The sequence below is a fragment of the Tasmannia lanceolata genome, unplaced genomic scaffold (genome assembly GCF_043159265.1).
Source record: "Tasmannia lanceolata isolate RefF3 unplaced genomic scaffold, GAP_Taslan_0.1 ptg000012l, whole genome shotgun sequence".
Classification (NCBI taxonomy): Eukaryota; Viridiplantae; Streptophyta; class Magnoliopsida; order Canellales; family Winteraceae; genus Tasmannia; species Tasmannia lanceolata.
The window spans coordinates 57,145,001-57,162,906 of record NW_027518689.1 but is presented as its reverse complement, the minus strand read 5'-3'; the positions used below and the strand labels follow the sequence as shown (position 1 = coordinate 57,162,906).

Sequence of the window (17,906 nt, the reverse complement as noted above, 5' to 3'; positions counted from 1 at the left end):
CAATGAATAAATTGGTGCTTTTTATTCCTTGAACTTGGCCATTCACCTGTGTCACGTAATAAAAATGGAATCCGTTCATACCCATAAAATACATTGAAAGAATGGGGAAAAATAAAAAGGTATTTGCTAGGGACCGTCGTAGAAGGCATTTCGCAGACCAGCGGTTGCATGTGACAACAGCCACGTAGGCTAAGATTTTGTCTTACTCAATTAATTCATCTGAGGTGGCTGCTCTCACACGCAACAGCCTGTCCACGAAATGCCTCATGTGATGGTCCTTAGCAAACCCTAAACAAAAATATTGAACCAAACCCATAAAAATACAGTAAAAGAATGGAAAAATAAATACAAAAACACAAAAATAAGTAATGGAGCTATAAAAGAATTTTTCCCAAAACTATTTCTCGCTTGATTTAGGCACAGAACTGCTTGAATGGCACAGAATTAAGAAAGGCTTCATTTAGGCCTCTTCGTTGGTAAAAGCAACAGCATAGTGCCTATTTTTCCTATCCTGCGCAGAAACATCAGTTGTCAGTAAAATGCCAATTTGTGATGATATATTGAAGCTGTAAACCTTATCCTATACTAGAAGAAACTCAAGCTAAGACCCTAAAATATATATGAAGAGAAGGCTATTCAATCAGGTGCAGAGGCAATAAATGCAGCAAGGCCATAAATAGTGCAGTTCATCTCAATAAGACGTAAAAAAAAAGGCAAAGAAGACCATAAAGAAGAAAACTGATAAATGAAAACAACAAAAAGGGTCAAGGCAACCTGGGACCACATTCGCTGCTTGTTCATTAATTGGGTCTTTTCTTTTTTGGATGCATTTTTTGGCAAATTGAGCATTCCCTACAAGAGAGTAAAACTCAAATTAGTACCAACAATTCATGGTATAAATCGGAAATATGACTTTTAAATCCTCTAAATGAAAACGATGCCATATCTCCAATATACTCAACAAATCTATTAATTCTGCATATTATTTTCTGAATTTTGTATTTTCATGATATTGTGCAATTTTTATTTAACACAATACCAAAAAGTATTAAAATCACAAGTAATATTTGTAGTTATGTATAAGAGAATGCAGTTAATCATTTTTTTGAAAGATGACAAGCTTGATTAATATTAAGATCGCAAACGGGACCAGGAGTCCCATCCGGCTTTATAGAATATTAATAAGTAACGACCCAGGCATATCCGAGCCAATTCGAAATACAGATACTGAAATAGCCTAACCTACTACTCTCTTCCTTTCCACCACCTTTCGTCTTTACAACTACCATAACGATTTTGTACCGTTACATCTGTACCTTTGTAAGACTTATCGGTAAAACAGCTTTTCTATCATGGATCAAAGTTGCACCCTAAGCTTCTAAACTTCTAGATCTAGCGCAACCCTCCAGGAGGGACTAACAACTAGAATATCCAGACGAAAAAGTCTAAGCGATAGAATCTCTCAAGCCATGACCATTGCTTCTGGGAATAAGCATATAATTCTCAATGCTATTAGGCATATTAGCTAACTGGGGTGATCCTTGACAGGATTTGCCATCTACGAATTTTTTATCAGTGACCTTCCATGCTTAGGATCTTTCGACGGATTCTACCCCCTCCCCTATATTCCTCCTTTAATTCCTAGCTGATCAAAACAACAATGAAATACGAGGTGACAACTAGGGGTGGACATGGTTCGGTTCGGTTCGGTTTTGGGCTAAACCCAGAACCGAACCATATATAATCGGTTCCCTGAAATTGGAACCAGAACCGAACCATATATGTATGGAACCGAACCGAACCAGAACCATATATAATCGGTTCGGTTCGGTTCTGGGTTTACCCAACCTTCACCAATGGCCCTGTTTATTAGGCCATGTCCACCCCTAATTTCTAACAATTCATTCATACAACCTGATTGTGAATATTACTCTGTTTTTGCAACTGTCTGTTTGTAGGCATTGATTGGATGTTTGGGATCATCCGGTGAAACTAACTTTCTGATCATGTCATGTTCACAACAGGGTCTACCAAATAAAGGGTTCAGATCACACCATCTGACATGGGTGGGCGCATATCAGGCCTCTCATGCACTTTATTATTGTACCATTTTCCATTTTTCTGGCAGTCCAGAGTGTTTATAACTTTATATAGATAGTGGGGTGATTTTATCAAATTGGCGGGGGGTGATTTTAAGAACTTAAGGTGAGGGTCGGTTCTCGGTTCGGTTTTCGGTTCCGGAATCCGAAACCCAGAACCGAACCGAATCTGCACCGGTTCCCGGATTTCGGAACCGGAATCGAACCATATACATATAGAACCGAACTGAACCGAACCGAACCGAACCATATGTGCCGGTTCGGTTCGGTTCCTCGGTTCAAACCGGAACCATGTCCACCCCTAGTGACAACCCAAGGGGGGGTGAATTGGCTAATTAAAAATTTGGGGCTTAATTAAGTGGATTATTAAAATTAATTTATCAATTAAGCCTTAACAAGTCTAACCCTTTATCAATCAATAAATATAATGTAGGATAGGGATTAGATATTACTTTATGCTTATATACTCCAACCCTTGTTCAATGAAACATAAACACAAGTAAACGGTAGAGATTACCAAACACCAAAGTGCAAAGAGAAGGAGAAGAGAAAGCATCCACAAGGCACAAGTTCTATAGTGGTTCGGTCACAACTTGACCTACTCCACTCTTCCAAGTTTTCCTCCTTGGGATTCTCCACTAAACCAATAAGATTCTTCAACGGGCGAATCTCAAAGTTGTACACCAACTTCTCCTTCAAAGGGATCACACCCTTTCTACATGAAGCCTTGCAAGGGCACACTCCCTCTTACAATGATTCACCTTTCTTAGCAGGCCGAATTGGAGACCCTCAAATACAAATGATGAATTAAAAGATAAGAACTCTCAACCGCTCTAGATTAGGCGGATTACAACTTCGAATAGCCCACAAACACTCCAAGGAAGATAAAATGTAAAGCCTATGGAGTTCCTCTTGAAAGAATGTACAAATACAAGTTCAAAAAGGTTTTACCTTTCATATAAAAGTATAAGTTCAAGAAGATAGGATTTGATCTTGCAAAAGGTTGTTTAGAAAGGTTTAGATAGTCTATATATAGCCCACAAGGAAATATGACCATTTGGAGGTAAAACTGTAAAATACAGGGTTGAAAAAGTCAACCTGTGCAAGCTCCAACGGCTCTATTTCCATGTCGCGGCGGTCGACCGAGGCACGGCGGTCGCCCGCCCTTATCGGGCTCTCTATTTGAATTTCAAATTTCATACCGGAGCGGTCGACAGGTCCTATGGCGGTCGCCCGGCGAAGGCAATCTGTTTGAATAGAAATTCGGCCCAAAAACACTATCGCGGTCAACCGGACCTATGGCGGTCGACCTCCAAGCCCAACCTGGATGTTTTCTGGATTTCCAGAAAACATATACGAGATCGCCCGGCTTACCCCGGTCGACCGGCCCGATAAATTTCGAGATGCCCTGGAATTCCAGGCAGCATCCTGCGGTCGCCCGGCATAGCCCGGTCGACTGGCCCCTAGTAAAATTCCACTTTAACTTTAAAATCCAGGAGCTTTGAGCTTTGGTCTTTGGGCTTTAGTCCTAGGTTTTCTAACACATATTTAGGTGTGTGTGGTTTTCAAAGACGTAAAAACTTAGGTATGAAAACCATTTGAAAACTTATTGAAAGTGCATTTAAACATAAAATCAAGATGACTCCAAACTACATTCTAAAGTGAATACCATTGAGTCTTCTTGGAATGTATTTACTATTTACACTTCCTTGGACTTCAGCTTGAGTGAACATTTTGAACTTTGTCTTGGCTCTAGTGACTTGTCCTCCAATCTTCAATGCATGTTGAAGTACATGAGATGTCACCATGGCATGTTCAACTCCAAGCTCCTTCTTGACACTTGCTGGGGAACTTGTTGGATCTTCATGTTGAGCTTCTTGACTTGATCATCTCCCGATGGTGATGACTCCAATGTAGGTGCAAGCTCTTTGTTCCTTGCTTTCTTGATCCATAAGCTATGTGTTGAGTTGAGTTGTGTAATGGCGATTATAACATGAAATTCTTGTATATGACACAACAACTCAAGACAATACATTAGTCCATAAAAGCTAATCAATTTAGTTTGCTAGCATCAAAACAAGAAGGTAAGGTGAATAATTATCCCATGGGAACCCTTGGGCTTACATTCTCCCCCTTTTTTATGATGGCAAACAAATTGATTAGGGAGGGACATATCAACCAAATAGATGAGTATGCATGATATGATATACACAATAGAGCATAGCTCCCCCTCACTATATGCACAAATATAATTAATGACTGTAAAACATATGGTGCATAAACAATTGGAATACCTAATCAATTCCCAAAATTCTCCCCCTTTTGGCAACAGCAAAAAAGTAGGGATCTACAAGTGAAAGTGCAAGTGGGGTGTAAAGATGAATAATAGCGTGTCTAAGCTATGTGCCTTGTATATGATATACCATTCAAGCTCTAGGAATGCTTATCAAAGAGAAAACAAAAGTGAAATGCATGATAAGCCCTTTTTTCAAATTTTTTTGATCAAATGATTCACAAGTTAAGCATAAGAATAGGGGCAATAAACTATATGAGCATATCACATAGATCTATACAAGTGTGAATATATGACTATTTAGCTCTCTCCCTATGAATTTGTCATTGGCCCTAGGTGAGATCTATATAATAGCATGACAAGGTACAGTGATGCAAAAAGGTGAATGATTTGAATACTTGGGCTTCATTTGCAACTTTTTTGAGACAGATAAGTATCTACCTGAGCAAAGATATGCTCAGATCTATGACTTAACCTTTTAAGTTCACAAGGTGCATTATGTAGGGGTTGTCTTGTCATAGGGCAGACAAGTCTCTTCCTGAGCATGAACATGCTCAGAACTATAAAATAGCTTTTGAGTTTAAGTTGTTTGGCCCTAAATAGTTATACATTTGCAAGTGAAAGCTCCCCCTGACTATGTGCATCTAGTCTAAACGTAAAAGATCCAAGCACATGGCCCAGTGATTTGAACGTAATCACTTTTAAACCACTCAGTAGATGCTCCATTCACAATTTAATAATCACAATTTGAATGTGAATGGATGATTATTAGATAGAACACAATAATAAAGAATAGAGTATAATCTAATAACCACATGGATACAGAAGATTGAGAAACACAAGAGAACATATCCATGGCAACCAAAATATCATGTATATATATATATAGGAAACATAAAACTCCATATACATGAGCCAATAGATGGAAGAGACACACCCTCTTCTCATCATGTCAAAACATCATCAGAGATACATGAATGGGTGTGAAAGACATGTACTAAACACCACCACAATAGATACAGTCATATAATCTCTGAGACATGAACCAAAATAAAACATAAAAAGCCCCTTACTAGGCACAGAACATCCATCACCGACCATAAAGCCCACACTGGGCATCTCAACAACAATATCCACAAGCCCATCTAGGGCAACATCCACAACAGTCATAAAGCTCATACTGGGCATATACATCCAGACATAAAAGCCCACATCAAGCATAAACGACATCCATGAAGAGAAAAAAAAATATAAACATAGTCCAAAAGCACACACTGGGCAAGAAGAAGGAATAAAAAAGATGATCAAGCAGCAAAAATGATGTAATCAACTGCAACTGCTGCCGAGAAGCTGCTGGCCATCTGTCACTCCTGAAGAGGAGGCTGATGCTCACGAGATGGAGACCGGGAGGTGTAGTATCTGGTGGCCTGACTCCTCTGATAAGCTTGCATCATCTCTCTATGCTGCCTCGATATAAGTTCCATAAGTCTCGCATGATCTAAGGCTCTATGACTCTCTGCAGTCGTAAAGGCAGTAGAGAGGGTATCAAACCCAGTCGTGAGGGTGTCCATGCCAGATTTCAATTATGCGATATCTCTGGCAAGAATCTCATATGAACCAGTGGCAGGGGGCTGACGCTGCTGAGCCTGTGCCTGCTCATGTGCTCTGCTCTGCTCCTGCATCAGGGCCACTCGTTCAGCTTCATCCACAACCTCTTCTATGTCATCTTGTGTAACCCCACTAGGACCACCTACTCCTGGTATAGGAATTCTCATAAGGGTAATGGTGGAGTGGTTGAGTGGAGGATCAGAATTTGTTGAGAAGGCCTTTTCCAGATTGATCTTATGGAGCCTTAGGAGCTTGGTAATTTGCATCCCATAAGGTAGGCCACCATGTTCTCTCTTGACTGCCTAATCCATATAACCCAACATGATGAAGCCTAAATGTAATTGGATCTTTTTCATAATGCAATGGATTATGGAGGGCTTCAAAGGGCTTCACTGCATCAAAATTTCCTGCTCTAGGGGTGATGTTTTAGCCGCATCATTCATTTTCCTAGCCTGAATATTTAACTTATCCTTTGGAGAAGGAACACCTAATGTCCCATATACCTCTTCTCTTGGAAAGTAATTTTCTATTTCATCTTTCCCCCAAAAGAAAATCATTTTCCCTGCATTAGGTATATCAAGCCAAGCACATAAATTCTTCAAATTTAACCCAAATTTGTCTCCTTAAAGGTGGGTATTCATAACTACTCCTTCATGGGAAATATCCAAATTGGCATAAAAATACCTAACTATCTCAGGATAGACTAGAGCGCTATAGACTAGAAAGAATGACCAACCTTGGAATTCAAAAAGTGATAGAAGATCAAATTTGTCAAAATCTTGGAAAATAACTTTTCGCCCCGAGATGACGACTCGATCTATGAAGGCCTTGTGACGATCCTTGGCTTGCTTGTTGAAGAAGTGTTCGGTAGGTAACGCTTCTTCTTCCGGCTCGGTTCTAACTCGCTTGCCATTTTGTGCGATGGATTTTCTTGAAGTCGACATTCTAGAGTTAAGGTTTTGAGAGAAAATGGAGGAATCAAGGATTTAGTGGAAGATGATGGAGAATGGATGAAGATTGAAAAACATAGAAGATGAAGGATTTGTGAAAGAAATAGAGAGAGAAAAAGAGAATAAATTGTATGGAAAGATTATATGGATGAAGATAAGGAAAAAGATGAGAAAATGAGAAATAGAAGAAGAGGGATGGATCAAAACTCACTTGAATGCCTTAATCTTGATTATCTTCAACCGAAAATGGCTTGGGAGCAAAGAGGGAAGAAAACCTTGAGATAAAGAAAAAGCGGAAGTGAAAAAATCGAATCGCGGACGCCCTTTAAAACACAGTTTTCGACCGTCGCGGTCGACCGGGGTATCGTGGTCGCCCTTCGCGACCCGCCTGTCCCTTTTTATTTTTCATTTTGCGACCATCCGCGATCGTTCGCCGAGGGTCGGTCACCCGCCGCGACTATCCAGTTTCTTTTTATTTTTGTGCAGGTTGCCTTCCGCGGTCGCCCGCCAAGGTTCGGTCTATTGCCACACCCCTATTTTCAATTTCTTGATTTTTTCAAGGGATTTTATGGACAAGTCGATTTTCTCCTATTTTTCTCGCATTAATGGGATTCTAATTAACATATAAACTCGATCCCTAGGATATGTGAGGATATCAAAAAATCATTTCCATTTTTCTAACATTTAAGCTCAAGATAATTGATGGACATGTGTTTTCAATGAAGTTCTTTGTAGATGTGTTTTTGATGAATTTTGCTAGATACAAAATGTGACACTTGTTAGATCTATGTCTAGCAATATTTGACATGTTAGTTTATCTAGTTTGTGGATGCTAAGTGCACGTGTATTTTTGCACTTAGATGGATTTTATTAAAAGATTTTCAATAAAGCACAACACATAGTCTAAAAAGGTAATTTATTGTTTTCTTTATAGACTATAAGTGATATATGATGTGATCATGAAGCATAATAGGCAAAGATACATTCTATTAAAAAATGATTAATGATATGTATCTATGCTTAATTATGAAATGATATATCATTAAAGCACAAGTGATCTAGATACATTGAATGCAACATTTGAATAGTATCTAGAAAAAATTCATATGATATAGCAATTAAAGCACAACCCCATATATTAATAATTTCAAACAGTGAATAGAGTGGGGGATTTTGGAACCCAAATCACTTTGGTTCCAACCAAGTTTGTTTGCAGGAGTGTATCTTTTCTTACCCAAACAAACTTGCTTGATTTCACAAATTTAACCCTACACCTAGATTTGTAATGCCCTAATCTACCACAATATGAACATGAATAAGCAATGGTAGATGAAGAGCAACTAGAACCACAAGAATACATATGTGAAATTATATGTTTGTCTTTATCTTGTAATCTTTGGTTCTTTAAAGAGAGTTCTTTATTTATTAATTCAAACTCATTCATTTGATTCTTTAGATGATTTATTTGATGAGTAGAATTAACTTTTAAATTTTCTTCATTTTCACAAAAAATCTTGTATTTTTCATTTAGATCATTGTTTGTATTTTCAAGGCTTTCCTTTTCTTTTCCAATGATAGTGCACTTTTTAATTAACTCATTATTCTTATTTATCAAGATTTTGCTCAAATGACTTAATTTTTCATTTCTGTCCAAGCATTCATTAACTTCCGATTTCAAATTTTCAATTTGTTTTACCAAATCGGAAATTGAATGTTTGAAAGAATTTTCCTTTGCAAAAGATTTTTGTAGTTTCTTTCTGTTCAAAAATAATATTTTTATCATTTGAAGAGATACTACTATTTTTCTCAAAAAAATTTCAAGATTAGTCCAAATATCTTTTGCATAGTACATGATGAAATTTTCTCAAAAGCATTATTAGGACATAGTCCACAACATATTATAATCATAGCTTTTGAATTTAATAAAAATAATTTTGCATCATTTTTTATGCATTTTCTTGGAATAGAAAATCCCCTTTCAATGACATCTAAGATGTCAAAGTCTATGGATTTGAGATAGGCAAGCATTTTTATTTTCCAAGCTCTAAAATTCGTTCCATCAAAATATGGAGGAATTAGAGCGGATTGGCCTAGCTTGAAATCCATTTGGATTGTCACGGATCTTTCTCTTGTAGATTATTAAATTTAAAAATCTCTTTAAGAGCCTAAGCTTTGAGACCAAATGAAATACAAGGTGACAACCCAAGAGGGGGGTGAATTGGCTAATTAAATATTTGAGGCTTAATTAAGTGGATTATTAAAATCAATTTACCAATTAAGCCTTAACAAGTCTAACCCTTTATCAATCAATAAATATAATGTAGGATAGGAATTAGATATTACTTTATGCTTATATACTCTAACTCCTGTTCAATGAAACATAAACACAAGTAAAGGGTAGAGATTACCAAACACCAAAGTGCAAAGAGAAGGAGAAGATAAAGCATCCACAGGGCACAAGTTTTATATTGGTTTGGTCACAACTTGACCTACTCCACTCTTCCAAGTTTTCCTCCTTGGGATTCTCCACTAAACCAATAAGATTCTTCAACGGGCGAATCTCAAAGCCGTACACCAACTTCTCCTTCAAAGGGATCACACCATTTCTGCACAAAGCCTTGCGAGGGCACACTCCCTCTTACAATGATTCACCTTTCTTAGCAGGCCGAATCGGAGACCCTCAAATACAAATGAAGAATTAAAAAATAAGAACTCTCAATCCCTCTAGATTAGGTGGATTAGAACTTTCATTAGCTCACAAACACTCCAAGGAAGATAAAATATAAAGCCTATGGAGTTCCTCTTGAAAAAATGTACAAATACAAGTTCAAAGAGGTTTAACCTTTCATATAAAAGTTTAGGTTAAAGAAGATAGGATTTGATCTCGCAAAAGGTTGTTTAGAAATGTTTAGATAGTCTATATATAGCCCACAAGGAAATATGACCGTTTGGAGGTAAAACTGTAAAATACAGGGTTGAAAAAGTCAACATGCGCAAGCCCCAACAGCTCTATTTCCATATCGCGGCGGTCGACCGAGGCACGGCGGTCGACCGCCCTTATTGGGCTCTCTATTTGAATTTCAAATTTCATACCAGCGCAGTCGACCGGCCCTATGGCGGTCGCCTGGCGAAGGCAATCTGTTTGAATAGAAATTCGGCTCAAAAATACTATCACGGTCGACCTCCAAGCCCAGAAAACATATCCGCGGTCGCCCGGCTTACCCCGGTCAACCAGCCCGATCAATTTTGAGATACCCTGGAATTCTAGGCAGCATCCCGCGGTCACCCGTCATAGCCCGGTCGACCGGCCCCGAGTAAAATTCCATTTTAAACTTTAAAATCCAGGGGCTTTGGGCCTTGGTCTTTGGGCTTTAGTCCTAGGTTTTCAAACACATATTTGGGTGTGTATATGGTTTTCAAAGATGTAAAAACTTAGGTATGAAAACCATTTGAAAACCTATTGAAAGTGCATTTAAACATAAAATCAAGAGGACTCCAAACTACATTCTAAAGTGAATTCCATTGAGTCTTCTTGAAATGTCTTTGCTCTTTGCACTTCCTTGGACTTCTTCAGCTTGAGTGAACATCTTGAACTTTGTCTTGGCTCTAGTGACTTGTCCTCCAATCTTCAATGCATGTTGAGGTACATGAGATGTCACCATGGCATGTTCAACTTCAAGCTCCTTCTTGACACTTGCTGGGGAACTTGTGGAATCTTCATGTTGAGCTCCTTGACTTGATCATCTCCAAATGGTGATGACTCCAATGTAGGTACAAGCTCTTTGTTCCTTGCTTTCTTGATCCACAAGCTATGTGTTGAGTTGAGTTGTGTAATGACGATTATAACATGAAATTCTTGTATATGACACAACACCTCAAGGCAACACATTAGTCCATAAAAGCTAATCAATTTAGTTTGCTAGGATCAAAACAAGAAGGTAAGGTGAATGATTAACCCATGGGAACCCTTGGGCTTACAAACAATAATCCCCCCTGTAAACCTGAGTCCTCCTCATACGAGAGCTACTAGTCATGCTTCTTCCCTAACTTTCTTTTCCGCCTCTTTTTCTCTAGTCTCCTTTTCTTCCTTATCTCTTTCCGCCATTACAAGATACATACCTTTGGTTGCTTCCAAGTTCTCATTATAATTAATCCCAAAAACATCTCCCATTGATAAGAAATTAGCAAATTCATTTGGGATTGGTGCTTCACTCAATAATTCTCCTGGATTACCATCAACCCACTTTTCCTTACCTTTGAAGACCCCACCAAGCCTTTGAGGTTCCTCCGAGAGCTGATCTTCTTCCTGCCCAACAGAGTCCGGGATAGGCTCCGCCTGAGACCGGCTGATCTCCAGGTCCCTGATTATAGAACTTCTTCCCTCCTCCCACAAGCGTCGACGAGTGCGCCTTTCCTTTTCTAGTACTTTGCTAAACATGGGGAGCTCAAGGAGGGGTAGGTGCAATTCCATATCACTCATCGATTCAGAGTGATTTAGGTCGATCCTGGCAGAATTGGAAGAAGTTCTCCTTCACTTAACCCAACGCTTCTTTAGCGGACTAAGTGAAGCCTCGCAGGGGGTGGGAGATTCCTTCCTGACTAGTTTTTCATTATAACGCAGATCCTTCAAAAGCACAATATATCCGGCCTCAAAAGAGAATTCCTGGGCACTAGGGTATCTCCACCCCGACTCGGACCCTTTTCTGACATGGCAAGTGAAGAGATGTTATCAAAATTTCTGAGAATCTTCTGTGAGTCTTCGATGAGTCTCCTCTTTCTGTGATCCTCTTTTCTAAAAATTCCTTTCAATTTTCTTGTGAACACAGATAGACCACCTCGAGTAGCCAGCACTCGAGCTTCTGAAATGGTATTTTTACACGGTAGGTTACCTTTTCCTATACGCAAGCGCTGTTCCTTAGAATTTTTACTTCCAAGGTTAAATCTGTTTTTTATTTTTAGGGCTCTTTTCTCCTTAGCTGAATTTAGCATACAGCTGTCAGCAATATCTTTCTGAAGGGCCTTTCCTTTCACGCCTCGAGCTGCAGTATTTAATGTTTTCGGAGTCCTTTCCTTTCACGCCTCGAGCTGCAGTATTTAATGTTTTCGGAGTTGATTTGCCTTCAGACTAATCCCTCCTTCCACACAGAATAGCCAATCTGCTTTCTGACATTCTAGGCGACATGATGGATCCAGGGCCAGGCAGGGGTTTTCAAAATTCAAACTCGGGCCCACCAGCGGCACCCTGGCCGTATCGCCATCCTCGGGATTAGTGTTTGACTCCATTTCCGATGGGACCACCCTCGCCGACAACCGAATTACAGAACTTTGCTCAGGGCCCTCACAAACAACCAAATTATCCTTACTACTTGACTCCCCCATTACCAGCATCGCCTGACTATTAATGAGAGTAAATGCTGGATTCAACTCTTAGGTTAATGGATGAGGGGATAGATTTCCAAAGTGAAGTTAAGATCAGAACCGAGGCATAGATCATACAATGATCACGATTACCCGAAAGTTGAGACTGAATCATCTAGCCCAAGTGCTGCACTAGGGTCTCCACAGTTGTCAAAGACCATGCGTGAAGAGGGATATCATAAAATCTGACCCTAATGGTTCTAGCACCCCGTGTTATATGCCGAAAACCAGGGTTGAAGGGCGAAGAGATAACCCATCCCCCCCCCCCCCCCCCAAAGCATCACCTCCACGTCTAAAAATGGCGGATGCCTGTAACTCTGTCTCAAAGCAAAAGAGGATATCCACTGAGTTGGTGGAGTAAGGCTTTGGCAAATCCTGAATACCCCAGCATTCTTTAGCCCATTCCCATACGTCTTCTAACAGCCATGATCCATTTTTCAAACTCCCAATAAGACATCTCTTAAGACTCTTCTTTCTCTCCTCCACCAGGGTAATCGGGACCTCAAGTGCCAGAGGTTCTGCATGAATATCTGCCTAAGAGGAGAGGGTTTTAGGTTTCCAGACCATGGCCGGAGCCAGTTTGATCTTAGGCTCCAAGCATTTTCTACAGACATCTCGCGAACCGAAGTTTTTGTATTGACATTTCGGGCACATCCAATCGCTGCCATTGGAATGCAGGCGTCTGTTAGATTTAGGGGGGCGACGACCAGGGATCCTTCTAACCCCGAACTCCAACCGTCTTGCTCTAGTGTCCCTATCCTCAATACTTCCCAGGGACCCCGAGTGGGATCTGGGGGAAGCCCATTGGGACCGGCCCAAGTTTTCTCCTTGCCCAACCAAACTTAAAGTCCTTCGACAGCAAATGTTGAGTATCCCCAGAGATTCAAAGGCTTCTAAAGCGGGATATCCTAACTCTATGAAGTTAAAAAAGTGAATTACTATATGATCAAGGTTGGAACCACAAGAGCAAATAATAGGGTCCCCCAGAAATCCAGAGCCAGCGGTCGCCGGAGGAAGAGTCCAACGGCCTCTAAAAACATCTCTAATGGTCATCTTTCCTAGGAAAATCCAATATCATTAAACCAAGCAATCTAGATCGGGCAAAGGGCACTCCGGCAAAGTTGCCGGAGAAGATTCATCGCTCTCTACAATGATTCATTTGCCCAGTCATACGCACCTCATTCGAAACTTACTGACTTCTCCATCTGTTCTTTCATTTGAGTTTTGCAAGGGTCGTGAAGGAATTCAAAAATGTTAAGACTTCATTGAGAATGCAGTTAATCATAAAATGCATAAAAATTTATTTCTCACCAGGAGGTTCATACAAAATTGTAAGATTACATATTAGGAATTTGGAACTAAGATTTTCAAGAAACAAAAGTTTACAGGTATGTGTAATACGGGATTACGGTGTGCTTCATTATGTTGAACATTAATGCCGAATTTATTAAAGAATACTCAACATCAAACCAAGGTAGAGTTTCCATTATTCTTTTTTTTATTGCTTTGTATGTATTTTGTCTATCAACTCAACTAAGCCTTTGTCCCATACTAATTGGGGTCGGCTACTGAATCCTTTAGAAAAAAAAATAAGGATTTACATAAAGAGATCTCATGTGGAGTGTCAAGACCTTGGCCACTTATGTTAATACTACAAGAACTAATTTTTTCATTATCACTTGCACTTAGAGATTTTGATATCCAAATAAAATAAACTGAGAGTATACCTTAAGATCAGAGGATAACAAGTTGCACTTCTCTTATTCTCGTGTCTCTTCATATTATAGTTAGAAACTCTCCCTAAATAAATGAAAATCAACATACTTATTGCCCTTTTGATATCTCTTTACACCTTTCTAAACCCCGTTTAAAACATCACAAAATGTTTCAACCATTAAAAAAAAGAGAGAGAAAATACATTCCAATACGAACAGAATTTCAAATCCCTGCTTAATATTCCATTCCCCATGTCTCCTGCTCTCTTGCTGTCTTGCATACTATGTTTCCAAACTCCTATTTAGCAAATGTTGCTCCCCTCATCATTTCATCTAATTAATATTCTCAAGCGTTCGCTTCTAGCATTTAAAAAACAAGTTTTTCAGAAGTTCATTTCCAGCATCACTCCAAATAAAATTTTGACAATCAGGTGAAATTGGGTGTATTTCTTGCATGCCATTGTCTTTTATGCCTTACTGTCCAATCAATTTTTTAGATAATCACTGCAACAAGTACGGTTTGATTTGCTCCGTCATGGAGTAATTTGGTTATTACCAATCAGTTGGTGGAAGTAAAAGCTCTACATCATAACCATAAATTTCGTGAATTATTCGAACATGAGTTGCAAGGTTTTACGGATTACTTTCTCTCCACCTCGTGCACCTATGACTAATATTACTAGATAAGTCAAGCTCTTTAAGTTTCCAAGGAGATGAGCGAATGTTTTGAAAGAGCTTCATGATTTGGCCGCTCAACTGAGATTTTTTTTTCCATATGCATAGGTAAGCCCATGAAATTGATTCAATCTTTGTTTAAGTCGCTACTTCTTGACTGTTGAATAGGACTCCTTTCACTCTGTATTGCATTCTTGAAGTTCTCTTCTATGTAATGCATCTATATAATGCATCTCTATACTTGTCAATGCAAACATTTGCAGGTACTATCAGAAAAAATGATTGGCCAAAAAGGTTCCAATTTGAAAATATCAGGTTTTGAAGTTTTAACCAAGAAGCCAAAAATATTGCACCATAAACAAAAAAAATGCATTATTTGTAGGGAACTTCAACACAATAAAACCAATTCAACCTAGCTGGAAATCAAACAAAATTGTAAGGAGAAGTGCTAATCCTCACCTTTTCATTGTTATCCAATAATTGCCCATCATTTTCCAACTTACGTTGTTTTTCCTTTGGAGTCAAGTCAAAAATGTCGTGAAGTAATTCATTTTCCTGTTTAAACAATAAGGACAGAATTGCCATTCAAAAAATAAATAAAAAAACAAAAACAAAATAATAAGCTCAGAATTCTTCACAATACATAAAGAAACATATTTCCATAATAATCATCCAGTGATGTATTTTATACATTTAATAATGATGAGGCATAACAATGATTAGCAATATCACCTGCATGTGTCTGACAAATCCACGTCCTAGAACGCGCTTCAGAAAGTTTAACTGTTGAAAAAAGAAGTTAGAAAAAGCTAAAATGAAATAATCCTTCATAGAAAAATAATAAAATAAAAACGCAATTATGATAAAAATCAATACCTGTAACAATTGAGTCCATGTTGATATTTTCAACAATTTGGCACCTTGTAGAATCTTTACTGATGTTTTAGGAAAATTACCGGTCTGGGTATTCATGTCAGATCAAAATCATTACTTTGCAGCAGATGGATAATCAATATACCATCTATATAGAGTGCAAGGAAATACCTCGAAAAATGAAAAAACATCACGAAACAAGTTAGGTTTGCTACTGAGATCAATCTTGGCTGAATCCTCCTCTCCTGTCTCTACATATAGAGCTAGGTTCCTCACTTGATTTATGATCTTCTCCTTTAATGCTTCCGGTGACCCATCAATACAGCTCCTGAATTCTCCGGAGAACTTCTCTAGGTTCCCCATTTCAAAAATTAGAACTATTGCTTCAATAGCTGCAATGCAAACGGAGGGATCTTGCCTCTCAAGTAGACTTGAAAGGAATGAAATTGACCTGCAAGAATTTGAAAAAAATATGAAAAACTTCTCTTTGAAATGGTGCATACAAAGAGTTATTTGACATTGACGAGAAATCCGCTCACTCCTTCCACTTATTAGAATGAACATTCCATGCATCAATTGTTGTTAGAAGAAACGACCATGCAGATATAGTTGTTGCTAATAAAAGAGGTGCACATTTATTTGCTATGGCAACCTGAAAAATATGATAAACAAAATAAGTTCCAAGGGAAGAGCCAAAAGTGAAATTTGGAAACACCTTGAAATCAATTTATAGATTTAGTGTTATATAAAAACAAAATCAGTACCATTCATTTGATGGGCACTCACATAGATAGGGTGTGCCCAAAAAATCAGCTCCATATAATCATCCCAACCCTTCGATTTGCGGACATAAAAATGGACGGGTATAAACCTTCACAAATCTGTCCATTTTTTGCCTCCACAGCTCGAAGGGTCAGGATGATCCTATGGAGCAGATTTTTTGGGCACACCCTATCTATGTGAAGGCCCATCAAATGAATGCTTTGGATCACCTAAACAATGTGCCCCCACTGTATTTTAGGCGTAGGGAGTAGATAAATTATCTACTCTTGGGAGTAGGAACTCTCTCTCTCTCTCTCTCTCTCTCTCTCTCTCTCTCTATATATATATATATATATATATATATATATATATATATATATATGTTGCATGGATTCGGATTCGCGTGTCAGGATCCGACACGGATTCGAGGTCTTGGATTCAGCAAGCTCCCAAAAGTAGGATTCAGATTCGGTAATTTTCAAATAAAATAATATTTTTAAAATTGAAAATTTATATATATATGAGGAAAATGATTGTGAGCTTGAAGCTCCTATAGCTTATATGAGCTTGAGGGCCCAAACACATGGGTCCCACATTTTTTGTGGTGATCCAAACCATTCATTTGCAAGGCCCCATCATAGATAGGGTGGTGTGTACCAAAAATCAGCTCCATTGGATCATCCTAACCCCTCCAAAAACGGAGGGCAAAAATGGGCAGATTTGTGGCAAACGGTGTCTGTCTATTTTGCCCTCCACTTTTGGATGGGTTACGATGATCCTATGGAGCTGATTTTTTGTACACACCCTATCTATGTAAGGGCCTTTCAAATGAATGCTTCGGATCATCCTAACAATGTGGGCCCACATGTGTTTGGGCCCTCAAGCTCATATATGCTATATGAGCTTCAAGCTTACAATCATTTTCCTCTATATATATATATATATATATATATATATATATATATATACTAGTAAAAAACCCCGTGCGATGCACGGGCCGACAAAGAACTGTACGGACCACGTCATAGGTTGATCCAAACCGTCCATGTGATGGAACACAACATATATAGGTTGTGCCCCAAAAATCATTTCCATAGGCTGATCCTAGCCGTCCAATCTATAAAGGTTTCCATAATTCCTCTTAAATCGGATGGTTAAGATCACCCTATAGATTTTTTATTAAAAAACCATAAAGGAGGGGGGTAAGATTGAAATTATGTGGCTTTAATGGGTGCATTTGTTAAAAAGCATAAAGGAGGGGGTAGGGTTGAAAATATGTGAGTTGAATGGGTGCATTTGTTAAAAAAAGTCAAAAAAAGTGATGTGTAATTCTCATAGAATTTTCCAAAAATTCAAAAAATTCTCATTCTTTTCTCTTCTCCTATATAGTATATAGATATATATATACACACACATATATATAGATATACACACACACATATGTGTGTATGTATATGCATATGTATATATACTCATGAAAAATCAAGGGTAGAGGGTTGCGAGTTTTGTATTA

The 17,906-nt window shown here is 38.6% G+C and overlaps 1 protein-coding gene across 2 annotated transcripts in view; it reads right to left on the bottom strand.

The window, feature by feature from the left end:
- Window positions 1-326: 326 nt before the first annotated feature.
- LOC143887472 (uncharacterized) overlaps window positions 327-17,906 on the bottom strand; it is a 38,855-nt gene continuing 21,275 nt past the window's right edge. For both annotated transcript variants that reach the window (XM_077391550.1, XM_077391551.1), the window contains 7 exons: window positions 16,171-16,283; window positions 15,803-16,082; window positions 15,635-15,718; window positions 15,491-15,541; window positions 15,218-15,313; window positions 775-852; window positions 327-511 (listed from right to left, as the gene is read on the bottom strand). In XM_077391550.1, coding sequence (XP_077247665.1) covers window positions 461-511; window positions 775-852; window positions 15,218-15,313; window positions 15,491-15,541; window positions 15,635-15,718; window positions 15,803-16,082; window positions 16,171-16,283 — 753 coding nt within the window. In that variant the 3' untranslated portion in view covers window positions 327-460. The remainder of the gene's footprint in view (window positions 512-774; window positions 853-15,217; window positions 15,314-15,490; window positions 15,542-15,634; window positions 15,719-15,802; window positions 16,083-16,170; window positions 16,284-17,906) is intronic.